Below are 26,646 nucleotides of genomic sequence, written 5' to 3'. Positions count from 1 at the left end.
AGGATTCATCATTTAAGAACAATTCTCTGCAGAAAAGGATCCGATTGAGAGGAAGAGGAGGAGGAGGAAGGCCTGCTGGTTCAACAGGTCAGGGAGGAGATCAGATATAAGGGTTAAAATCAGATGTGAGAGGAGGAAGAGGAGGAAGAGAGGAAGAGGAGGAGAGGAAGAGGAGCAGCGGGAGGAAGATGATGGTTTGATGCTTTCAGCTGCAGCCTGGATGCGACAGATCCTCCAACATGATGCCTGTGAGTAAAAAAAAAAAACACTTCATGAATGAAAACAGATGCTGATTTATCATCCAAGTCACTATCATCATCCTCCTCTTCCTCCTCCTCCGTCTCCATGGTAACCGGCTCCATCCTCAGCAGCTCTATTTATTATTAATTTATTATTAATTTAAAGCTTGTTCAACCTTCACATGTTGAGGTTAAGGTGAAATGTGTGAAAAGTTCATTTAATGAGTAAAATATGTGAATCTGATGATAAAAAGACGAGATTCTGATTTTTAAAAGATGATTTTACAGTTTTTATGATTTTAAAAGAGAAGTTTATATTATTATAAAGTGTGATTTAAAGCAGCAGATGTAGATAGAAGCTGGTTTTACTGGTAGTGATGGTTCCTCTTCTTCATACCAACCAGTTAAAGACGGAGAACAAACAGCATAAACTGCTTTATGTGTTTAACTGTTTTAATTATTCTCATTATCAATTCATCAATTAGCAGTTTGGTGTCGTCCTCCTCGTCTGTTTTGACTGTTTCTTTCCTTCCTTCCTTCCTTTCCTTCCTTCTTCCTCCCTCCCTTCCTTCTTTCCTCCATCCTTCTTTCCTTCCTTCCCTCCTTCCTTCCTTCCTTCCTTCCTTCCTTCCTTCCCTCCTTCCTTCCTTCCTTCTTCCTCCCTCCCTTCCTTCTTTCCTCCATCCTTCTTTCCTTCCTTCCCTCCTTCCTTCCTTCCTTCCTTCCTTCCTTCCTTCCTTCCCTCCTTCCTTCCTTCCTTCCTTCTTTCCATCCTTCCTTCCTTCCTTCCTTCCTCCCTCCCTCCCCCCTCCATTCCTTGCTTCCCTCCCTCCTTCCCTCCTTTCCTTCCATCTTCCTCCCTTCCTCCCTTCCTCCCTTCCTCCTTCCTTCTTTCCTTTCTTCCTCCCTTCCTCTTTTCCTTTCTCCCTCCCTCCCTCCTTCCTTCTTTCCTCCGTCCTTCCTTCCTTCTTCTTCTTCCCTCCCTTCCTTCCTCCTTTCCTTCCTTCAACCTCCCTCCTTTCCTTTCCTTCCTTCTTCTTCCCTCCATTCCTTTCCTTCCTTCCTTCCTCCCTTGACTCGAGGACAGGATACTATTAAACAACCACATTAACCAATCATGTATCAGTAGTTTTGTCTGTTAAAGATAAAATAAGATCCTCTACAGAGTTACAGCAGCAAACATAGAAAGAATAAACAACAGTAAAATAAATAGTAAATAACAGTTTGCAGAATTGTCCCTTCACGCTTCCCGTACTGAACCTTCTTTCACTTTTAAAAGCTTCAAAGGTTCAATTAATTCATCCGTGTAATGAATGAAAAGCTCCACACACAGCGGTTACCATGGAAACAGGGAGGGAAAACCCTGATCGGACCTGAGTTCATGATGATGATGATGATGTTTGTTATGATGAAGATCTTAAAGAAGCAACGAGGTCTCACTGCAGAGAATCATGGAGATCAGGAACCATTTACATGTTTTAAATGAAGTCATTATTAGTATAAGTCCACTTAAATACACTGTAGGTGATAAAATATGTAATATTTATCATTCTACTGTGGTTACACCATTTGACATTTTCAGTTGCATTGACGCCTATCTCATCACTAACGGAGCATTTTTTACTTTATAAAAGATGTTTTTTTAGCGTCTAACTTCACGTCAAAGCGTTTCCTCTTCTTTCCCGTCACACTGCAGCCGATCACTCACTCTGACAAACGTCTGCAGTCAACTCAAAGTCTTCCTCTTTACTCTTTGTGATTGAAACTGAAACAATCAGAGCAGAACAGGTCGACTAATGTGGAGATTTTAGGGGTGAAGTTTAGACTTTAGATGAAGAAGAAATATGTCATGTGGTCATTTATCTTTTGCTTTTTTCCATCATATGTTAACTGAGCAAGAGGAAGATGATTGGATGGAGGATGAGGAGGAGGAGGAAGGTTTTTATTGTGTTGAAACTGAACGTGCAGAAAGGAGGAAGTGAGCTTGAACTTCTCTCAGCAGTTTATTACAGCTGATTGTTATTCAGGTCCGTCTGCATAATGACTCCAATTCAGTGTGTGTGTGTGTGTGTGTGTGTGTGTGTGTCAGTGTGTGTGTGTGTGTGTGTGTGTGTGTGTGTGTGTGTCCTTCAGCTGAAAACACTGATAAAACTAAACACACCCTGATCCTCATCATCATCATCATCATCATCGTCGTCGTCGTCTTGCAGGCAGGGCTCAGTGGAGCTCGGCGTGGCTGCTTGGTTACTGTTGCCACAGTGACCAGAAACACACACACACACACACACACACACACACACACACTGTTGAAGGTCATGTGGGAACCGCTTTATTTCACTGGTTCTGAGACGATGAGGAACTAGAAGCGGAGGGAAGTTGTGACCTTCCTCTTCTTCTTCTTCTTCTTCTTCTTCTTCTTCTTCTGCAGTATCGGCCCTTCTACCAACATTTATCGTTGTTTTAATGTTTTAATTGAGTCGTTTTAACATCCAGCAGCACTGAGAAGCTGTAATGTTCCTTATAAAGAAGCAGGTGATTATATATTAATATTCTGAGTCTCTACTGGAATATATTTGCATGATTTCCAGTTAAATCCATAGACTGTATATAAAATGGACGTAACATCCGTGACGTCACCCATTGGTTTGTGGACTGCTGCTCGGAGGCCAATAGTTTCGGATCTGAGCAGCGCCATCTTGAACATTTCAGGTGCATGCTGGGAAAAATAAAAACAGGGATTCTACTTATATGGGCATCAGGAGGAGCATGAGGCGCCCTCCTGAACCTGTGAACCAATCAACCTGTCAATCACCACGTAGCCACGCCCTAATGCATACCCTGCTTTATCGTCACATATAAAATCAGGGAGGCCAAAATGTCCCAAATGAACATCATACTGCATTGAAGAAGGCTTTAAACTAGCGATTGAGACCATAAACACATTTTGAAAACGTTTACTGAGGTTAGAAATCAAGTGAGAAGTTGGTGAATTCTCCATTGACTTGTATAGAGACGGAAGTCCTTTTGACACCAAAACGGTCGCCCCCTGGTGGCCTTTTGATAGAATGCAGTTTTAAGTTACTTCCTCGTTGGCCTCATTTCAGAGGACCGGAGCTCCCCGCCTTGTTAAAAGCTCCTTATTTAGGTGGAAATAATGCTGTAGGTCGATGTTTACCTCATGATATGAAAGAGGCTTTGTTTGTGTTATAACAGCTTTTCCGTAATGAATTATAAACGTGTTCTTCACTCTAAAGTGTCCTCTGGAAACACTTTCATTGTAGTTTCTGTAATGTGTTGTGTTTTATAGGCAGGCTGCGAGCTATCCAATCGCTTTCAGCTCACTTTTTCATTTTATTTTTATCAGGAGGGTTAAATTTGGGGTAAATTTGCTTGAACTTCTTTGTGTTTTATTGGACATATCTGATATCTGCATGCTGAGTACACAACAGATAAATGAGTGACAGTAGTTTGTGCAGACTGTGAGTGAATTAGCGATGAATGCATGAATCATACATCAACAAAAGCCCAATTTTATACATTTCTGCGTCTTAGTTGAACATCGAGCTGATAACCGTAACATCAGATTATAGTCAGACTGGCTTTAATATAATAATATCGTTAATTGCGATAATTTCTGAGACAATGTATCCTGTAATAAAAGTAGTTATCATGACAGGACTAGACATCAGTTCAGCCTCTGCAGTGGTTGGAAAACTTTATAGAAAACTGAATGTAGGTCGATGTTTACCTCACTACGATAAGAAAGAGGCTTTGTTTGTGTTTTAACAGCTTTTCGGTAAAGAATTATCGATGTGTTCTTCACTCTAAAATGTCCTCTGGAAACATTTTCATTGTAGTTTCTGTTATGTGTTTAGTTTTGCTGCCAATTTGATAAAGATCTTGCTTGTGTTTTGTCGCTTTCAGCTCACTTGTTTACTTTATTGTTATCAGGATATATCTGATATCTGCATGCTGAGTACAAAACAGATAAATGAGTGACGGTAGTTTGTGCAGACTGTGAGTGAATTAGCGATGAAAACGCTTCATGCATGAATCATACATCAACAAAAGCCGAAATCTGATCCAAGATGGTGAAGATACAGAAAAACACAAATGCATGTCAGAAGTAGCATATTATCAATATTTTAGAGACAAATCATGTTTTCAGTGGAGCTCATATCTTATTAAGAGGAGCCAAACTCGCCTTTCTATCCCCCGTAGTTTACTTCCTGTTTATCGGCCGTCGTATGTGTGTGTCAGTCACTCTCCGTTCTGCTTCACTAACAGTCGAACTGCTGCTGGAAGTTTGTGTGAATCATCAGATTTAAAAAGCAGCTGGCAGCCAATCAGCTTCCGGCTTTTCAGCACTTGAGTTGATGTCGTTGATGGTGGTAAACTGAACAGCAGGCAGTGTTTAGAGTGTGTGTGTGTGTGTGTGTGTGTGTGTGTGTGTGTGTGTGTGTGTGTGTGTGTGTGTGTGTGTGGTCTGTCTTAGGCTACTTTTGGGGACAAAGGCTGCGTCCCTAAATGGGAAAAAGCAGATTTCTGGGTCAGTGTTAGAGGAAGTATGAATGTTAGTCTATGTAATGTCCTCAAAAGTGAGCATGGTCTGAAATGTGTGTGTGTGTGTGTGTGTGTGTGTGTGTGTGTGTGTGTGTGTGTGTGTGTGTGTGTGTGCGTGTGAGTGTCTTGTTAATCCAATATTGTTGCATCACGTGACGCTGTCGACCATATGGCTCCAGCCGACCACGCCACTTGCAAAACATTTGGGATGTGACCCGCAGCGTGCCAGCTGCCACCACGCTGCCCCCCCCCCCCCCCCCGACCGCCAACCCCCCCGAAACAGAAACAAACACTCACATCACGTCTCTCTGACACAGGAAGTCATGTGATGGAGAGAAAATCAGATTTAAATCAGAAAAATTTGATTTTCTTTCATGGTTTTCTGTCTCAGATCTGATTGGACAGCAGCTGGTAATTAACCTTCCTTCCTTCCTTCCTTCCTTCCTTCCTTCCTTCCTTCCTTCCTTCCTTCCTTCCTTCCTTCTTCCTCCCTTCCTTCATTCCTTCCTTCCTTCCTCCCTCCTTTCCTTCCTTCTTCCTCCCTTCCTTCCTTCCTTCCTTTCCTTCCTCTCTTCCTTCTTTTCTCCCTCCTCTCTTTCTTTCCTCCCCCCTAGCTTCCATCCTTCCTTCCTCCCTCCCTCCTTCTTTCCTTCCTTCCTTCCTTCCTTTCCTTCCTCTCTTCCTTCTTTCCTCCCTCCCTCCTCCTGTCTTTCTTTCCTTCCTCTCTCTTTCCTCCCTTCCTTCTGTCCTTCCTTCCTTCCTCCCTCCCTTCCTTCCTTCCTTCCTTCCTTCCTTCCTTCCTTCCTCCCTTCCTCCCTTCCTTCCTTGACTCGAGGACAACAGGAGGTTTAAACGATTATTTGATTGTTAAAATAGTCGATTAATTTTACTGTCAGTCAATTAATGAACATGAAGATCAGATTTACATCAACAAAATCAACTTTTTATTATATTTATTTGGTTATTAATGCAGGTTTGTTGCATTTAACCTCAGTTTGAACAACAAGGAGCTAATAACGTATTTTAGGAGTTTTTGTAGATAAAGTTCAACTCGTCTCAGGTTGGTCAGACGATGTGCTGATGAGTCTTTGTTGTTGTGGAGAAGTTGCTGACGTCTCTCAGACAGTCGATGGGTCATTAGTTTCCTCCTTCACAGCATTGGGGGGGGGGGGGGGGGGGTGATGGGGGTTTGTGGGCCAAGTCGGGGGTTTAAAGCTGCGTGATGCTGCGCTAATTCCTGACTGGATTAAAGAGCTGCAGCCTCATGAGTTTAATGAAGCCTCAGAAACACAGAAACACAGAGAGAGAGAGACAGACAGACAGACAGACAGACAGACAGACAGACAGACAGACAGGCAGACTGATAGACAGACAGATAGAAAGAGAGAGAGAGAGAGAGACAGACAGACAGACAGACAGATAGACAGACAGACAGACAGACTGAGAGAGAGAGAGAGAGACAGATAGAGAGACAGACTCAGAGACAGACAGACAGACAGACAGACAGACAGACAGACAGACAGACAGACAGACAGCTTCCTGTTAGCCTCTCTCATCTCTGCTGTTTATGGCCGTATGCAAACGTCTCAGCCCTGCAGCCGCTGCACATGTTGTAGATTAGATTATCATTAAAGTCCATTTAAAGGCTCCATGAAGTGTCTCTGTGGTAATAAGGCTCATTCCTCTCTGGTTCTGAGCTAAATATATTCCACACAATCAGTATCAGAGTATCTAAACATCACAATCTCTCTTTGCTCTTCCTGTAAACAGTTTAAAATGTTTGATGACTCATCCTGAGCTTCATAAAAGTTCAATCACATAGAGAGACTTCAGGAGAGTAGAAGCAGCATCGGGTCAGAGATGAATAAGTGTTGGTAAGATGATGAATTAATAAATAAACTAGTTTTAAAGCAGCATCAGGTTTGTTTAAATGTACATTTAGTATTTTTGTTGGTTTTATATCATTTGAAATGACATTTGCACCATTTTTTACCAAAAGTAAGACTGAATGCTCCTGAAAATGTCAAATGGTGTAACCACAAAAGAATGATAGATATTACATATTTTATCCTCCAAGAGAGAAAGATAAAGGGAGGAAGAGAAGATAGAAAGAAAGAAAGAAAGGAGGAAAGAAAGAAAGATAAATGAGTAAGAAGAGAAAGAAAGAAAGAAAGAAAGAAAGAAAGAAAGATTAACGGAGGAAGAAGAGAGGGAAAGAAAGAAAACTGCTTCTCCAGATGAAAGGTAATATTTAGAACAATTGTATTCCACTACTCAGCGGCTCCGTAGCAGCAAGACATCATGGAGGTCCGTAGCAGCAAGACATCATGGATATCCGAGTTATGCCCAGTTCAATATAATCAATATATTAAAAAAAGATCAATAAGAGAAAACTGGATCAATGTATAATTAAGGTTTTATTGTTTTAATAATTGTTTTATAAATGGATGAAAATAGAAAAACACCTTAAACATCTTTAAACGGCATCTTTTATAAGTCAGTATGAACAAGAGGAACGTGGGTCAGTAACTAATAAGTGTTGGTAAGATGATGAATTCATAAATCAGTTAAACTAGTTTTAAAAGCAGCATCAGGTTTGTTAAAATGTACATTTAGTATTTTTGTTGGTTTTATATCATTTGAAATGACATTTGCACCATTTTTTTTAACAAAAGTAAGACTGAATGCTCTTGAAAATGTCAAATGGTGTAACCACAAAAGAATGATGAATATTACATATTTTATCACCTACAGTGTATTTAAGTGGACTTATACTAATACTGCATACTACATCACTCATAATACTGCAGTAGTAGTAGTAGTTTTTTTCATGCAGTATTTGTACACTGAGACATGAGGTCAGCAGGTTTGTCTGATGCTCTGATTTAAAACTCATTTATCACCTTCAGCCTGTATTCGGGACGTTTTGAGGTTCGATATTTGCCCTTCTGACGACAGGAGGTGTCACTTCCTCCTCCCCGCTGTCGTCCGGAGGGACAGACGGCATCGCCTCCCTGGGCTCTGATTGGCTCTCCATGTTTCCTGGTCGACCCACTTCATGTGTGAACCTGAACGAAGCCGGCTCTGCTCCAGTTTCCTTCTGAGCTGAATGTAGGACAGCAGGCCGGCCAGACACTAACTCCTCTCTCAGTTCATTATCACACCTGAGAGATTTATCTTGATTTTCTGTTGAACTTCGGGGTCGTTTCTTCGGCTGACAGCAGCATGAGAAATGTCCCATGAGTCGCCTCTGCAGAGGAGCTGAATGACCCTTTTCAGACGAGACACTTCATTTCCATTTGCTGCAGTCGGACAGTCCGCCGAGTGTCTGCTAACCTTTCAGTCTGAATGTGAACCAGGACACAGCTGACACACAGTGAATGGAACTTTAAAAAAAAAAAAAAGCATTTTCAGACTAATTAGGACTTAAAAAGAGAAACATTAAAGTCTGTCCTGATGTTTGACCTGCTCTTTAAAAACTGGCAGCAGGAAGCTCAAAAAGCAAAATCTCTCTTCAGATTCAGACTTTATCTGATGCCAACAAGAGAGAGAGATGTTATAATACAACAGTTTCATACAACTGTCATGAATCTCACGTCTGTAGCAGGATTTAACCCTCCTGTTGTCCTCGAGTCAAGGAAAGGAGGGAGGAAGGAAGGATGGAAGGAAGGAAGGAGGGAAGGAAGGAAAGGAGTATAAAGTACAAGTACCTCAAACTGTCCTTAAGTGCAGTACTACAGTAAATGTGCTTTGATTTCTTTATTCTGTAAACACAAACCTCGACACACGTTTGTCTTGTTCTTCATCACATAACTTTTTATCTGTAGGTTTTTTTTAAGAACGAAGCCTCAGCTTTACGCTCTAATGATTCCCCCTTCTGAATCCACAGGACCACTTGGTGAATTTTAACAGTTTACTTTGAAATAACAACAAAAAAAAAGATACAGAGCATTTGTCCTTTTTCCAAAAGTTATTAGAGACACAAACTAACTTTATTTAAAAGGAGAAGAAATGGCTTAGTGGCTCCACTTAATAATCAAACCGCCTCCTCCCCCAATCCTCCCTAAAGGTGCACAGTACTCAACATTAATAATCATCTTAACTTTATTTGTATGGCAACTTTTATACAATAAATGCAGCTCAAAGTGCTTTATGACAAAATGAGTTACATACACCAAATGTTTCACAATAAAAAGACGTAAAATAAAGAGTCGCATAGAGCAAAGTCATAAGATGGAGAAATAAAAATAGCAATACATCAAATATACTTCCTGTCAGTTTCTTTTAAATCTGCTGTTTTAAATATGAACTTTAAATTATTGCACACTAATAAATCAAGCATGAATAATTTTTCCTACACTATCTATTTTCTGGCGCAAAGAAGATGTGATTTTATTTGATTTTGAGTCAAATTGTGTTTTTTCTGGTATTTTTTGAAACATCAGAGGAACTTGCTTTGGATTCTTTGAGCTTCATCTCAGCCTCGACAGCATCTGCATGTAAATGACGCTGCAGTCAGTCTCGCCCTGAAAAACACCAGAAAGGTCGAAGAAGGCAGCTCATTTTTCACATTCAGGCAGAGACAGAGAGCTGAAAAACAGAGCAGAGAAAGCAGCTGAGGAGGGTTCAGATCAGGCGGGGAGCTCCTGTCCTCTGAAATGATGCCAACGCGGAAGTAACTTAAAACTGCATTCTATCAAAAGGCCACCAGGGGCGACCGTTTTGGTGTCAAAAGGACTTCCGTCTCTATACAAGTCAATGGAGAATTCACCAACTTCTCACTTGATTTCTAACCTCAGTAAACGTTTTCAAAATGTGTTTATGGTCTCAATCGCTAGTTTAAAGCCTTCTTCAATGCAGTATGATGTTCATTTGGGACATTTTGGCCTCCTTGATTTTATATGTGACGATAAAGCAGGGTATGCATTAGGGCGTGGCTACGTCGTGATTGACAGGTTGATTGGTTCACAGGTTCAGGAGGGCGCCTCATGCTCCCAAGTAGAATCTGTGTTTTTATTTTTCCCAGCATGCACCTGAAATTTTCAAGATGGCGCTGCTCAGATCCGAAACTATTTGCTTCCAAGCAGCAATGGGTGTCATGGATGTTACGTCCATTTTATATACAGTCTATGGTTCAGATCCTGCAGAGCTGCTGAGGAGCCGCTGAGATTCGTCACAAACCTTCCCGATATAAATATAAAGAGGCTGAGCGCTGCTGCTGCTGCCTCCTGCAGGTTGGCGGGTTGTGGGAGGCGATCTGGCTTCAGGCCTGACGGCAGCAGATACCCTGCTGGAGGAACAGATGGACCAGTGCATCATGGGAGTTATGTCCACAAATATCTGTTATATGGTCTTAAATAGCTCAGAAAGCTGCCATAAAGGTGGACGAGGAGGGTTTGTTATAAACTGCTTCATCAGCACAATCTGTTAAAAGAGGAGATCAGTGATACTCAACATTAACTGAGGATTTCTACTCTAGTTTTTAAAAATCAGAATCAATAAATAAACATAACACTGAAACATCATCAGTTTCAAGTTGATATGCTGAACTTATTTCCACATCCAGGAGTTACTGATCATGTTTCTGTCCAATATTCACTCTGTTTTAGCTCTTTTTAGTCTCTACCAACTCCTGAGGGAAATATCCACCCTGTCCTCACAAGAAAAGCGACAGTATATTTGGGTCAATGACAGATGAGGGTTAGCAAGATGAACAATTCAATTCTCCTTAAAATTGTTTTATATCATTTGAAATGACATTTGTACCTTTTTTTTAAACCAAAAGTAAGACTGAATGCTCCTGAAAATGTCAAATGGTGTAACCACAAAAGAATGATAACTATTACATATTTTATCACCTACAGTGGATTTAAGTGGACTTATACTAATAAGCCAGGAAATGCTTTAAAAAAAAATCATTTGTGAGTCTATAAATGACCCACCATGTGTTTAAAAACAAATGTAACGTGATTTAACACCCAAATTCCCAGAAAACACACTAAGGACATGACTGGATGATATGTGTATCTGCTGTGTTCCTCCAGATGTTCCTCACTGTGTATCTGCTGTGTTCCTCCAGATGTTCCTCACTGTGTATCTGTTGTGTCCCTCTAGATGTTCCTCACTGTGTATCTGTTGTGTTCCTCCAGATGTTCCTCACTGTGTTCCTCCAGATGTTCCTCACTGTGTATCTGTTGTGTTCCTCCAGATGTTCCTCACTGTGTATCTGTTGTGTTCCTCCAGATGTTCCTCACTGTGTATCTGTTGTGTTCCTCCAGATGTTCCTCACTGTGTACCTCAGCAACAATGACCAGCACTTCAGCGAGGTCCCCATCATGCCGGAGACGCTGTGCAGAGATGTTGTGGAGCTTTGCAAGGAGCCAGGAGAAGCCGACTGCTACCTGGCCGAGACGTGGAGAGGCTCCGGTCAGTCTAAAAAAAACTAACAAAACAAAATCTCAACAGTTTTCTTGTGATCGGAGTTTATTGATCTGAAAATTGATTGACAATGTGCTTTTTGGACCAATCAGAGCGCGTTGTTGGGGAAGGGGAGCGGATGCTGGAGGTGCTGCAGAGATTGGGGCAGCAGAGAGGAGAGGTCCGTTACATCCTGAGACACCAGAGAGCTCCGGGGAGAGAGACAGGTAAGAAACACTGTGTGTGTGTGTGTGTGTGTGTGTGTGTGTTGGGAAGCCAGTGAGGGGTCATGTCCTCATTGCTGCAACAGTGACTTGGACTGATGTGAATCTGCAGAGAAGCAGCCTCTGAAAAAATGATGTATGTGACAAAAGATCAGATATGGGTCAGTGACATATTAGTGTTGGCAAGATGATGAATTCATAAATCAGTTAAACTAGTTTTAAAAGCAGCATCAGGTTTGTTAAAATGCACATTTAGTATTTTTGTTGGTTTTATATCATTTGAAATGACATTTGCACCATTTTTTACCAAAAGTAAGACTAAATGCTCCTGAAAATGTCAAATGGTGTAACCACAAAAGAATGATACATATTACATATTTTATCACCCACAGTGTATTTAAGTGGACTTATACTAATAATGACTAAGAACTATTCCCCAGATTAAATTTAATATTTACAACAATTGTATTCGATTACCCATTTTTCTGTACTTTTTTGTTGTTGTATGTTTTAATGTTTTAATCCAGTTTTATTAATATAGCACCACATCACAATAAAAGTTATCTTTATGCACTTTCAACATAAAACACTGTTTTATGTGTCATTTAAAGATGCCCAGGCTGAAATGATCAATTATGTATTAATCTGCTAATTTTTTTCCTCATTTATAATTAATCTATAAAACGTCAGAAAATAGTGATTTTTTTTTTTTTTTTTTTAAATACTTGAGTGAAACGTCTGCTGTCAGTAATCCAGTTGTTTTTGCCAGACAGCTTCAGTGTTTAACTACAGTCGATGAACTGATGACAAACTGTAATCAGCTTATGTGACTGAAGGGAGTCAAGCGTGCAGCTGCCAAGCTCAGCGGGGGGGGGGCGGAGGGTTCGGGGGCGGGGGGGGTTGGGATTGTCATTTGTTTTGGTTTTTTTCTATCCTAATAAAACCAGGAAATCCCCTCTGAGGATTTCCTGAGCTGATAAACAGTCCACGTCACACAGTTTAACTCTGTCGGATCATTTCTAGATTGAATGGAAAAACACGTGAACTTTAAAGCGTGAATCATGTGGTGCTGACCCACTTTAGCATTAAAACCCTAATGAACTGTGTTTTTTATCTTGTCCAGGTGGATCCAGAGCTGCAGATCACATGATGAAGAGGAACCAGGTGAAGACGTCAGTGGAGAGGTGTCTGGAGAACGGGGGTGAGAGGCTGCTGGAGGAGTCTGTTTATAGCTTAGCTTAGCACAAAGACTGGAAGCAGGGGGAAACTGCTAGCCTAGCTTCTGTCTGATTCATCCAAGTGTAGAAACAGACATGTAGAAAGAAGATGTGGTGACTTTAGCAGCAGTTATTCCTCTGAAGCATTAGATCCTCTGTCAGAGTCTATGAGGACAAAGTCAAGGCTTGAATCGTGTTGGTCGTGTCCATGTGAAGGTGAACTCTTGACTCTGTGTGTGGCAGCTCTCGGCTCCTCACCTGGACGTGACGCTGAGCGAGCTGCAGGATCTGGCAGCTCGACAGCAGCAGCAGATCAACACCCAGCAGCAGCTGCTCGCCTCCAAGGTACAAACACACTGATACAGTCAGCACTGATGATGTCTGGAGTCACAACTTCATCTTTATTTATATGGCACCAAATCACAGTGAAAGTCATCTCAAGGCACTTTACACATAGAGCAGGTCTAGATTGTTCTCTTTAATTTAATTTAAAGAAACCCAACATTCACACATGAGCAGCACTTGGTGACGGAAGCAAGGAAAAACTCTTTTAATGGGAAGAAACCTCAAATATAACCGGCTCTATATAAAAGACTAGTAAAAGCAGACGTCCTGATTCAACTCTTTACTCCAGTAAAAGTAAGACTTAGTTTAATGACTTAGAAGTCGCCAAATGACTTTAATGAATTTCGCACATGCGTGACCAAGTGTACCGTGCTCAAGCACCTCTTCCAACCGTACCGTACCAGGGAAGTGTACCGTACTCAAGCACGGTACACTTGCACTCACACTAGCCAAATAATCCGGAGTTTAGGGGGCAAACGTGCTCGGGCACGGTACGATTGCCTAGTGTGAGTACGCCCTTAGTGGGAGACCATCTACCCTTGACCGGTTGGGGTTGAGTGAGAGAGAGAGAGAGAGAGGGGACACCTGACGTTAATGCATTTTATGTCGCATGCTGTGACGTTCAGGAAACCTAAAACTCAAATCTCTACTGTGGCCGGAGTTTACAGAAATAATCGTTTTCAGAAGACCAAGTTCCAGGATGGGTTTTAATTGAAAAGGAACTTACAGAACCCCTTCCGGTACAGTCTTTTATATCACAAACAAGAGGAGAAATACCATTTGGGAACATCATTGCTTGAGTTTGCAATATCGCACCAAATTATTTTACCAAAACATCTCCTCTTTGGCACAACAAACTGTTAAAGGTGGGCAAGAAGACGCTTTATTGGAGAACTTGGGTCGAGGCAGGTATAATTTCTATTGAATTTCGAGGATGATAATTTTATGTCATTTGGACAAATAATGATTAAATATAGAAATAATTGCTTTCAGTGACCTGTTTTCCAGATACCGGCTACATGTATTCTTGCTCTCAGTTCAGCCATGACTGCAGAGACAAAGGAGAGTTTGATGGTTTGATGTGAGCTAATCAACTCAGCTGCCCCTCCCTCCCTCCCTCTCTCTCTCTCTCTCTCTCTCTCGTTCTCTCTCTCTCTCTCCGTCTATCTCTCTCTCTCGTTCTCTCTCTCTCTCCGTCTCTCTCTCTCTCTCTCTCTCTCTCTCTCTCGTTCTCTCTCTCTCTCTCTCTCTCTCTCTCTCTCTCTCTCTCTCTCTCCTACAGCTGACTACCCAAACCAAACCCATCTCCATAATCACTCTACATGGAGAAACAACTAAGAACAAAGAACAAATATCAGCTTTTACTTTCTTCATTTTCACACAGAAGTTAAACGTCACACTGAGCTGGAATAAAATAAAAGCAGAAGGAGAAGTAAACATTTAAATGTAGTCAAAGTAGAGTCTGGATCTGATCCTCCTGCTCTCTGTTCTGTTTCTCTCTGCAGATTATTAGTCAAATATATCCTTTATATCTTTTCATGAACACTGTACCAATTCAACCTTGCACCTGAAAGTCTTTATTGATGTTTTATTTATATATATTTATATATAAGACTGTTTTTATTGGACATTTACTGGCAGAGAAGCCGACAGGAAACAAGAGAAAACAGAGAAATATGAATGACCTGCAGCAAAGCCTTCTCTCTCTGGACTCCAAACAGGAACATTGCAGATATGCGGCTACTTATAGTAATAATAATAAACTTTATTTATAGAGGCAAAATCTAAGTGCTTCACAAGGCAGCAAAATACACAAATCAGTAACTAATTGTGTTATAAAAGAGAACAAATAAAAACTATTTGATGAGTAAAAAACATCTAAATGTCGAAAAAAAGCAAGAATAAAACATATTAAACTATATTTAAAGGATATAAAAGCGTTTCAAAGGTTCAGAGCACTCCAAACCCAACACTGAAAAGTATGAATATAACTGTGCTGAGACAGTAAAGGACCTTGAAGTTTCTCTTCCTGCGGAAAATACTCAGAGATCCACTTTAAAATAAAAAGACGTCACTCTGGACCGGATTTAAATGAGGAGCAGCTGTGGTTGTTACTGGGCCGGAAAATGACTCGCATACAGAGAGAATATGGATTAAAATGAGAAGAGCAGCAGGTGACGATCACCTGGTCGGCTGTGAGCAGCTGCTGAGCGAGTTGCTGTGTGTTTTATCACAGGAGCAGCGTCTGCGGTACCTGAAGCTGCAGGACCGGCAGCAGCAGCAGCAGCAGCAGGAAGCGTCCGAACAGGAGCGACTGCGGCAGCTCCGAGAGAACGCTCACAACCAGGAGGCCAAGCTGAGGCGAGTTCGGGCCCTCAGGAGCCAGGTGGAGCAGAAACGCCTCAGCAACAGCCAACTAGGTCAGTGTGGGGCTCTCATTATTTTATGCTGTCATTTCCTTTTGTTGCCACACGATGTTTGAAACCAACTCTTTGCACCAGAGAGACGCCGAAACCTCCAATTTAAACCAGAACACACAGAACTTCTCCTTTACAAACATGTCAAGTCAACTTAATTTTACATTTATAGCCTAATATCATAAATCACACCTCTATGCTTCGACCCTCGATTACAATAAGGAAACCAACACCCCAAAAAAAAACACAATTAATGATGAAAAAAATGAAGGAAACGTCAGGAAGCAGCAGAGAAGGAATCCTGTCCCAGGATGTGTAGACAGGAAACAGATGTTATTTGTATAGAAACAGAACAAGAGAGACAAATTACATAATACAGCAAACAGGATGTAAGACTAATAACAGATTTTATAACATATCTGATCATTATATCATTATACTCACATGCAAAATTATAACATGTCTGAATAGCCTAACTTGGCTCATAAGAATAAGGGTCAATCATGTTTTAGTGTCCATGTGGTTTAGTTTAAATTTAAAGGGTTAAAATGTGAAAATAAACGTATGAATAACTTGCGCACATTATTGTTTTGTGGACCCAGCATCAAATTTCTGCTTTTAATCCATTTAGAGAGAATATATTAGAGGATTATGGCAAAAATGTCTAAGTGGTGTAACCATAAAAACTTTGTACCAAATAATTCAACTTGCTTAAAAACAGTAAATAGTCAATAAAACACCATATCAACTAGTTTGGCATGATCTTACATTATAACTTTATATTAAATAAAGGTAATGGAATACAATTGTTCTAAATATTACATTTACTCTGGTTACCATGGAGATCAGGAAACATTTACATGTTTTAAATGAAGTCATTATTAGTATAAGTCCACTTAAATACACTGTAGGTGATAAAATATGTAATATGTATCATTCTTTTGTGGTTACACCATTTGACAAAAAGGACATTTTAACAAACCTGATGCTGCTTTTAAAACTATATTAACCTTTGTAGGCTATCGGCCTCCCGGGTCAAATTGACCCCGTCTGTTTTGACTGTTACTTCCTTCCTTCCTTCCCTCTGTCCTTCTTTCCTTCCTTCTTTCCTTTCCTTATTCTCTTCCTTATGTCCTTCTTTCCTTCCTTCCTTCCTTCATTCCTTCCTACCTTCCTTTCCTCCCTCCTTCCTTCCCTCCCTCTTTCCTTCTTTCCTCCCTCCCTCCCTCCTACCTACCTTCCTCTCTCCTTTCGTTCCTTCCTTCCTTCCTCCCTCCCTCCCTCCTTTCCTTCCTTCTTTCTCCCTTCCTTCCTCCTTTCCTTCCTTCCTTCTTTCTTTCTTCCTCCCTTACTCCTTTCCTTCCTTCCTTCCTTCCTTGACTCGAGGACAACAGGAGGGTTAAAGATAGTTTTGAATTGCTCATCTTGACTATTTGTTACTGACCCAAAAACAGAATAAACAGCAAAGGCTCAAATGGTTTAAACTGAATCATCATAAACATTAATGTTCAGTAAATATTCTACAGAAATGTGATTAAATTAAATAGATTTGACCTGATTCTGGGTCAATCATTAAGGGAATGACAGGATTACTGCTGGATGTAACCGTGTGTGTGATCTTCTGTGCGTCAGTGGAGGAGATCGAGCAGATGACCGGCCTCTTCCAGCAGAAGCAGAGGGAGCTGATGGTTGCCGTGACGAGAGTGGACGAGCTGAGCGACCAGCTGGAGGCGCTGAGGAGCAACAGACTGGAGCCTCCTCTTCCTCTACCTCACCTCCACAACACCTCCTCCTCCTCCTCAGCTGATCTGGAGCGCCTCTACAAAGAGCTGCAGGTGAGATTGTAGTCGAAGATACAGTGAGGACATCTAAAAATGGCCTCCAGAGCCTCAGGTCCTCTGTGGGCGGGGTTATTTTGGGTCAGATTAATGTATCCCTGAGATGATGTTAGAGTGCTTTTATGGACATGAAACTCTCCTGGTTGAAGCATCAGTTCAAATAACGAAACACAGCCTTTTTCTCTGCTCCCAAACGCTGTGGGAGTGCTCGCCGAGTCCGCTGAGGCCCCGCCCCCTACCAAGTGTCACCTGTCAATCAAAGTCACCACCTCTACCAGAAACATGGACGCTAGGTCTGAGAGCTTTCTGCTGCTAACTCAGCTGCTAGCTCGGTGGCTAACTCGGCAGCTAGCTCGGCGGCTAACTGGCTAACTGTAGACTGCAGTAATAGTGTGTGCTGAATGTATTTATACCTCTACAGCAGCAGGGCGGGTTTATGCTAAGCCTAGCTCCACAATTCAAATCTAAATGGTTGAAATGCTTTTTAACCTTTTTTAGAAATACATTCATGACTTATTTAATGTGTTTAGAAGAAAATGTCTGAATTCACTTTACACAGTCTTTAAAACAGCAAACTTCTCCAAATTATGGCTGGATGAATTCATACACAGCATGCTCTATAGCCAGAACATGCACACCGGAGACTTCCAAATGTCTTTCCAGTTAGCTCTCTTCTAACTTGAATGGGGATAAGACAATTTAACTGGCAGCTCCTCCAGTGTTATTAGACTAAATGGATCAAATTCTGACAGAGAAACGAGTCATTTCGCAGAAGTTGTGTGATGCTAAAAACATTTTATCCACCGTTACACAGCTGCAACAGTAGCAATGGAGAAGGCTACAGCAGGGCTTATGATATGAATATGCATTGACAGTGTTTTTGTAATTCCTCTCACTACCAAAAGGGGGAGATAAAAGTCCCGCACTGCATTTGCTGTTTGGATAACTTGCGTGGGTAGCAACTGAGCTATCACTTGCTAACTGGCTTAGAGAGCTTTTGTGGCGGTTGAGAATTTGTACCATGAATTTTTTGAGCTTCTGTCTTCTAATATTTTTTTGTCTTGCCTCGCTTTTTAGTCACTTCAGCCACTAAAGGTTGACGTTTTGGCTTCAACTCATTGAAATATGTTGGAAGTTATAATCTATTCACTTTCTAAATTGACTAATCAGTGCAGCAACTATTGTGCAGTGTCCGATTCCTAATTACAGCAACAAAACATATTTATTTGCTTCTGGTTGAAAATCCTCTTCATAGCTGCTGCTGCTGTATTTTGAACCAGACTGAGGTTAAGACATGATTTATGTGCAGTTAAATTACACAGAAAACTGGACTGTCAGACTTTACAGTTTTGTGGTTGATCACCAGAAAAATAGTCAGTCTAGATCCAAAAATCGGCCAGTTATGATATTATGCTGACGATGTTGTAATGTGAACTAGCTAACTTAGGTTTTGAACTTTCAGCTGAGGAACAAGCTGAACCAGGATCAGAGCACCCGGCTGCAGCATCAGAGAGACAGCCTAAACAAGAGGAACCTGGAGGTGGCGGCGATGGACCGACGGCTGGCCGAGTTACGACAGCGGCTCTGGAAGAAGAAGGCCGCCCTGCAGCAGAAGGAGATCCTGCCGGTGAGAAGAGACGAGCAAAATAATCCATCAGTAAAAGTTTGTTATATTTTTTGTTATCAGGAATCTAGATAATATTTAATTCTGTAGCATAAAATCAGGAAGAGCCTTAAGTAGCCAATGTCTGAACCTTAAAGCTAACCGACTACTTTGACCTGTTGGTGCAGGTGGTGTCAGACAGCATTGCCCCTCAGCACGGTGTGGGCTCCAGAGTGGCGGCAGTGGGGCCGTACATGCAGTCATCCTCAACAACAAGCCCTCAGGGGCCTCCGGTGCCGGCACGCCAGGAGGCTCTGGTGAAACCGGCGTACCCAGACGGCACCGCCACCCTGCCGATGCCCGACTCGTCCCTAAAGCCGCCTCCCAGACCCGCCAAACCAGCCTCAGGTACGATAAGAAGTTACCATATACATTTAAAGCATAATTTAGATTAAACACTCTAAATCAGCACCTACAGGTTATTGGATCCATTTTTTTCCCCTGCTGTTTTCAGGTTTCAGCTCATCAAAAATATCTAAACTCTCTGATTGGAGCAGCTCATTTTCTGAATCCAGTGGAGGTTATAGCCACGCCTCCACCCTGCCGCGAATGTCCAGCCTCGGCTGCCACAACTCAGGTCAGTTAGGACCAAAAGTCTGAAGTTCTCCTTCAAATGTGCTTGTATTGGAAGTGATGGAGGACTGTATCCACACAGTCATTTAAAAGTAGATGATCAGCTTCTATTGAGCTTCATCAGTGTGAGTTAGTCATATCAAGTGATATCTGACACATTTACAGTATTTTTAGCATCAAATTCCCTCTTAGTGTTTCCCTGTTGAGCTGTGGTGGAAGTATAGTAACAAAAATACTTTGGCACTGAAAACACTGTAACGTTGAAACATAGATGAAGATTTGATTCATTTGGACGACTGAAGCTTCATTTTAGCTTCAGATCAACTTTTAAATACATTTTTACACAGAAGCAGGACTGTGGATTTAGTCCTCCATCATTGAGTAATAGTGAACCTGTCCTCTGAACACTATCTGTGCAGCTTTAGGGCAGAAATGTGACCCAAAAACATCCAAAAATACTTCACTGATCCTTTTTAGATGTGCAGGATTCAGGAGTGAAGGTGATCCAGCAGCATCCACAGCAGGAAAACCTGACAGAGACACTTAATGTTGTGATTTGACTTATTTTGGTTCATTTTTTTGGAAACCCAGAAGATGTTTGGAGATGAGTAGAGTTGTGTTGTTTTCTCTCCTACAGGTGGTGAGACCCTCACTGACCAGAAGGGGCTCTCTGGATCCGACATCCCACCCCCTGTCCCCTCACGGAACAATCACATTACTGAGAACCTGCTCAGGGACAATCAGGTACATTTACAAACATCATGTTCATTTAACTCTCATTAAATGTGGAAGTGAGATCCCCTCATCATCACTTAGCTCCATCACTACTAGATCTGAGACTTTCTCTGTGTGTCACTCAGGCTTCAGGTAAAGGTCTGGCTAAGATGGCGGGGCCGCCTCCAGTTCCCAGTAAACCCAAACCGTTCTCCTCGTCCGGCCCGCCGACCCTCTCCAAGCCCGCCTACAGCACCGGGACCTTCCCTGGTAAGGTGCGTCCGGTTGGAGGCCACGTCAGGGCTCCGGGGCCCCTCTCCAGCCACAGCCACACCCTCCCACTGCCCAACAAGCAGGAGAGCCCGCCGGCCGCCGCCGTGCGACCTTACACCTCCGACCCCTCGGACCCCCCCCATCCAGTGCTGCAGAAGCCTCAGACTGTGGCGGCTTCATCCATCTACTCCATGTACACTAAGCAGAGCACGCCGGGGAAGTGCTACCAGGGTCAGGGTACACTGACCCGCAGCCAGCCCAGAGGTGATTACCCCCCCCCCCCCCCCCCCCCCCCACACCCTAAAAACACGTTGTATTTGTAGATTTACTGCAGACTGTTTGGTTTAGTTTCATGTTGCATAGCGATGAAACAGATGTTGGTTTGTTGGCCTGATGTTGAGTTTCTGTCCCTCCAGTTTATGGGAAACCTGTCCTCCCAGCCAACGGGGGGCAGCAGTCTGTTGGCTCAGACACTGCTGTGAATTCTGGGTCTTGTGTGTGGGACGGGAGCGAGTTTGACACCAGTTGCCTTGGTAACAGCGAAAGTGTCCCAGCGGAAACGTCAGAGCGCACCACCCCTCGACCGCTCAGCCCCACCAAGCTCCTCCCCTTCCTGTCCAACCCTCACAGGAACCCGAGCGACGCCGACCTGGAGGCCCTGCGCCGGCGGCTGCACCACGCCCCCCGGCCCCTGAAGAAACGCAGCTCCATCACGGAGCCTGAGGGGCCGGCGGGCCCCAACATCCAGAAGCTGCTCTACCAGAAGACCACTCTGGCTGCCATGGAAACCATCCCCATGGAGACAGTCGGTCCAGGGGGGGCGTACATTCAACCTGTAGCTGAGGACGGGACGGGCAGGTTGGACGTCCACACCGCCGGACCTGGTTTGACCCAGCTGCTCACTGAGAGCCCACAGGACAGCCTGACTCCGCCCCCTTTGCCCCCCCGCTCAGCCATCCCTGATCCCGCCTCCTCCCGCATCCTGCCCCCCCCTCTGGACGACAAGGACGAAGAGGAGGAGGAGGTGTGTCCGGCCCCCTCGCTGCTTCAGGACCGCTTTGCAGACGAGTACCCCCCCCTACCCGCCCCCACCTTACCCCACCTGTGGGGAGACGGAGCTAGGAGACGACACCTTCAATCTGCAGCCACCAGAGTTCACCGGACAGGTCACAGTGCCGCCGGTGAGTGTCGACAGTCTAACAGGATACAGGGACGATGATATGCAGGTATCTCTAATGAAAGCTGCTGTTCAGTTGTTCTTATTTCGTCTCTGTGTGACTGTCTCGTGTTTTAGGGTAAGAGGTCGATCCTCCGTAAGGTCGGGTCCGAGCGGATCGACCACAGCATGAGGGTCAAGTTCAACCCTCTGGCCCTGCTGCTGGACTCGTCTCTGGAGGGCGAGTACGACCTCGTCCAGAGGGTCATCTATGACGTGAGTCCCGCTGCTGTACGGTCTTACTCTAAGCCTACTATAAAGACATTGCCTATAGGTTTAGGGACTTTAAAACTGAAGCATTTTTAGCTGCATGGATTAATGCATTAAATCTGGTACAATGTAAGCAAATGATCCCAATGGCGTCCTGCATACATAAGATTACAATTTAGTTTGCTTTAGTTTGGAAAATGTCAGCTAAAAGTTACTGAGGATGTAGATATTTCATATATTATAGGTAAGTTTAAGTATCATAAATCAGCTTCACTCCACAGTATATAAAAACCTGCCTCAGACTGTTAATGTGATCACATGTCCGTCCTGTAGGTGGACGATCCCAGCATGCCGAACGACGAGGGCATCACGGCGCTGCACAACGCCGTCTGTGCCGGCCACACCGAGATCGTCAAGTTTCTGGTTCAGTTTGGCGTCAACGCCAACGCTGCTGACAGCGACGGCTGGTGAGTCTGAACCAACCAACAGCTGCCACGTCTTGAATCCCTTAAAATGCCCAGATGGCTGCTAGCTGCCCCAACTGGTTCCCATTCAAAAAGCCTCAACTATTCTCAAAGAAATACTCAATTATTGTTTTCAATGAGTCATTCTGGTCTCAATCTCTACATTCAAACCCTCTAATAAGTGAGCTGGTGGTCATTTTGGAAATTATTGATCCATTAATAAGATTTGAAGACATATAGTAGCTTTAATGTCTGCTGTGTGGCTGTTGATTGACCATTGAATCACTTGCTGCTCTCACACTATTTCACAAAGTATAATGTTACTTGATTACGATACCGGTCCTCTTATAGCACTATTTAGAGAAAGTAGTTAATACTAGCCAAGTTGTGTATGAAAGGCAAAACCCTGCAATGCTTAATTGGAAGGTTATGGCTCCAAACAGGCTCCGACCATAAACTGCTACTCTTGGCTTCAATATGCCTCCAACAGGTGATGTCATCTCCCTATGTCCATCTTTATAAACAGTCTGTGGTCTGAAGCAGAACATCTGTCCAGTACTGCCGACGCCATTGACGCTGCAAACATCTCGTCTTTTCTGTCTCGTCACTGTTTTTCATGAATGTAGCTCGGTAGCTAGCTCTGTAGGAAGATGACATCACCCATTGTTTAATCCCTTCTGCAAAGCTCTGATTGGTTGTTTCTCCACCTGAGCAAACAGCTGTCAGTGACCATGAAGCCAGACCTTCTTGAATCTGGGACCAGGCTAGTGAGTCTCAGTAATCCTTACCAACCTTTTTTTCTCCCTCTCTTCGTCTCCAGGACTCCTCTCCATTGCGCCGCCTCCTGTAACAACGTTCAGGTTTGTAAGTTCCTGGTGGAGTCGGGGGCGGCCGTGTTCGCCACCACCTACAGCGACATGCAGACGGCTGCCGACAAGTGTGAGGAGATGGAGGAAGGCTACGCCCAGTGCTCCCAGTTCCTCTACGGTGAGACACAACACAACGTGGTTCATGATGGGGTTCAGGAGGAGGTCCAAGAGTCTATGGGGAGGTTGCATATTTCTAGATCATCATAAGGGTATTTTGGAGATCCTTGAGGGAGTTCAGGGGTCCATGAGGCCTAAGTGGCTTCAGAGTAGTTAAGAGAGTGAATTTTGGTAGACTTTTTATGTTAACTAGGAAGTTCTAGGGATGTGTGAGATAATTTCAGAGGTCTTTAGAGAGGGTCTCTAATACACTGAGAGGATTTTGGGATTTCATAGACTGTCAAAAACATCAAACACAGTAAGAATTTTTAGTCTGAAGGTGATTTTGATTATTGATGATCCAGTAAATGGTTATTTCTCCCCCCTCTGTGTGAGTTCTTAAGGTCTGTGGGGAGGTTTTATGTTTCATAATCATCATAAGGGTATTTTGGAGATCCTTGAGGGAGTTCATGAGGCCTGGATGGATCAAAAGTAGTTAAGAAAGTGAATTTTGGTAGACTTTTTAATGAGGAAGTTCTAGGGATGTGTTAGGTCTTTTAGAGGGTCCATGATTCATTGAGAAGAATTAGGGATTTCGTTGTCTGTCAAAAACATCAAACACAGTGACAATTTTTAGTCTGAATTTCGATTATTGATGATCTGGTTGTAAATGGTTCCTCCTCTTCCCCCCTCTGTGTGGCTGCAGGTGTTCAGGAGAAGATGGGCGTGATGAACCGCGGTGTGGTGTATGCTCTGTGGGACTACGAACCGCAGGGCAACGACGAGCTCGGCTTCATCGAGGGTGACTGCATGACGGTGCTGAGACGGGAGGACGAGGTGGAAACGGAGTGGTGGTGGGCGCGATGTGGCGACCACGAGGGTTACATCCCTCGCAACCTAGTGGGGGTGAGCTGACATTCACTCAGTGTCTATCTTAACAACTGATAGATGTTTTTAAACTGAAGCCACAGACAGTTGATGTTGATTTTGATTTAACCCCCCGGTCACACCACAATTAAAATAATTACAGGCAATTGAATCACCCCAATCGTCCTTTTTAGTCGACATCCAAGTCTAACTTTATTTTTAACGTTAACAACTGAAGCGTCCCCTACTAGATACTTCCTTTTAGAACTGCTCTGTCTGTGTTTGGCCAATCAGTGACAATCATCACTGCCACACAAAGTTCCTGGAAACACAAATAGAGGAACAAAAGGTTCTTATACCACTTTATCGAACAGGGTATAACCCTGATTGGAGAATGGTCTGAAAGGGGTTTAATTCACACCGTTGACCTTTGAGAGACCAGAGAGTCCGAAATGGAGGAAAGTATTTATGTTCCACAACAGTGACACGGTTTACACACAGTTAGGAGACACAAGCCCAAGTTATAAATACGTCTTTTCAATAAACTTTGTGAACTTATTGTCTCGTTATTGACTGAGCTAACTGACTTGATAGATCAATGTTTTTAGGCCGAAGCCGCTGACAGTTGATGTTGATGGTTGATTAGTCGACTACAAAGCCAAACTTTTAACATTAACAGACGAAGAGAAATGTCCTCCCCTCATCCTAAATCCATACTAGATACTTAGTTGTTTTATAAAGGAAAGGGTTCACAGGTTGAAGCATCAGTCTGAAGTTGACCAATCAGTGTTGGTAATCCCTGCCAGCCCAGATACCCAAAGTTCCTGTACTTTTGGAAAGTAAACAGCACTTTTTATATGGATCCCTTTATTTCCCAGTTAATTTGACAACTTTCCCCCACAAAACTTTCAAGTATTCAGCATCTCCTGCAGATTTTCTGTTACCTAGAGCTGCAACGATTAGTCCATAAGTCAATCAAAAGAAAGAATTAATCAGCAACTACTTTTAATAAAAGATAGTTTCAGTCATTTTGAAGTAAAAATAGCAAATATTCGCCAGTTCTGGCTTCTAAAATATAATAATTGCTTGTAATGTCTCAGAAGGCTTGACCCAAAAGCACCAATAGGATGAAAATCAAGTGTCCTAAACCAAACATTTATTAACTCACAAAACAAAACTAGACTTCAAACTAAAAAGCTGATTAAACTGAAAGAGGAAGGTAAAAAAAACAAACCCTCTAACAATTACAGAGGAGTCTCAGGGAGAGACTGAAGAAGGGTTGTATGAGAAAGGGAGACTGATGAGGATGATGAGGGCCAGCTGTGGAAGAAGGCAGGGAGGCTCAGGTGAGGGGAGCGAGGTGATTGCAGGACAGGAAATGGCAGTGACAGGAGAGTTAGTTAAAAAAAACCCAGATGTACAGAGAATAAATAAAAAATGTTATATTTGAGGGTTTTGGACGGCTGGTTAAGGACATTACTTAAGGCTCTGAAGTTGTCATGGGGTTTCTTCATATATTTTTGACATTTCATACATTAAAACATTCAAATTGTTTAATTGAGAGAATAATCTGCAGTTTTAAAAGTAATGAAATTAACTAGCTTCACAGGAAACTGTCCACTGAGGCCCTGAATATCATCATTAATTTTTAGTATTCATACATCCATACATCAAAATGTTCCATGTGAATAATGAAGGGAAGAGAAGACGACTATAACTATAACGTCCTGGTCTGCTCTCTGAGCTCCAGGGGAAAAAAGAAACATCAACCCGGCTTCTGAAATCTGGTTTAAATCTGGTTTAAAAGCAGCTCTGAGCTCCCGTTACTCAACAGTCTTATGTAAGAAGTCTGAGTATTTAATGTTATCTTAATGGTGTTTTAATGAGAAACTTTCCCTTTTTATTCCCACAGCTGTATCTGAGGATCAAGCCGCGGCAGAGGACCCTGGCTTAACCGCCCGGCTGACAAATCCTCCACGAAAAAAGCAAGAAGCAGCGGACGAATGAACCTCTGGACACAAAAAATATGAGAGATTGTTGTTTTAAAAAAAGAGACAAATGTAAATGTTTTGGTTTTTTAGCCTCAGCACAAAGAATGTCCAAACTGCTGAAAGACAGAAAACTGTATTTTTCAGCTACTGATTGTAGTAAAATTGATCAGTTTACCGAAATTTATCAGCAACTATACGACTTCAGCAGATGAGTCGATATCAGAAGACTGACTGAAACAAAATGTGAAATTCCTTTTGGATTCATGTAAGATTGAGTTTTTTTGGTATTTAGCCTTTTTTGTTGAATAGTTGAGATAAAGACGAGACATTCAACAAAGCTCCCAAAGACTGAAACATACCTGTGGACACTGAGCGTTTGCTGTTTCCACCAAATGTAGCATCGAAAATGTGTAAAATCTATTGGAATAATAACAAAAAAACACAAATATA

General features: G+C 42.6%; 1 protein-coding gene across 1 annotated transcript; it reads left to right on the top strand.

Annotated features, from left to right (window-relative positions):
- The first annotated feature begins 153 nt into the window (after positions 1 to 153).
- Positions 154 to 26,646, top strand: LOC133999214 (apoptosis-stimulating of p53 protein 2-like). Its single transcript, XM_062438406.1, is given in 19 exon segments — positions 154 to 248; positions 11,081 to 11,228; positions 11,333 to 11,446; positions 12,567 to 12,644; positions 12,905 to 13,005; positions 15,242 to 15,425; positions 17,055 to 17,257; positions 18,723 to 18,887; positions 19,052 to 19,271; positions 19,378 to 19,517; positions 20,157 to 20,240; positions 20,357 to 20,747; positions 20,900 to 21,555; positions 21,557 to 21,664; positions 21,778 to 21,915; positions 22,243 to 22,376; positions 23,194 to 23,360; positions 24,045 to 24,244; positions 26,118 to 26,646. Coding segments are annotated over 19 exon segments (3,282 nt in total). The 5' UTR covers positions 154 to 239; the 3' UTR covers positions 26,160 to 26,646.

This window comes from Scomber scombrus, chromosome 2 (genome assembly GCF_963691925.1).
Source record: "Scomber scombrus chromosome 2, fScoSco1.1, whole genome shotgun sequence".
In the NCBI taxonomy this organism is placed as follows: Eukaryota; Metazoa; Chordata; class Actinopteri; order Scombriformes; family Scombridae; genus Scomber; species Scomber scombrus.
This window is presented reverse-complemented; position numbering and strand designations above follow the sequence as displayed.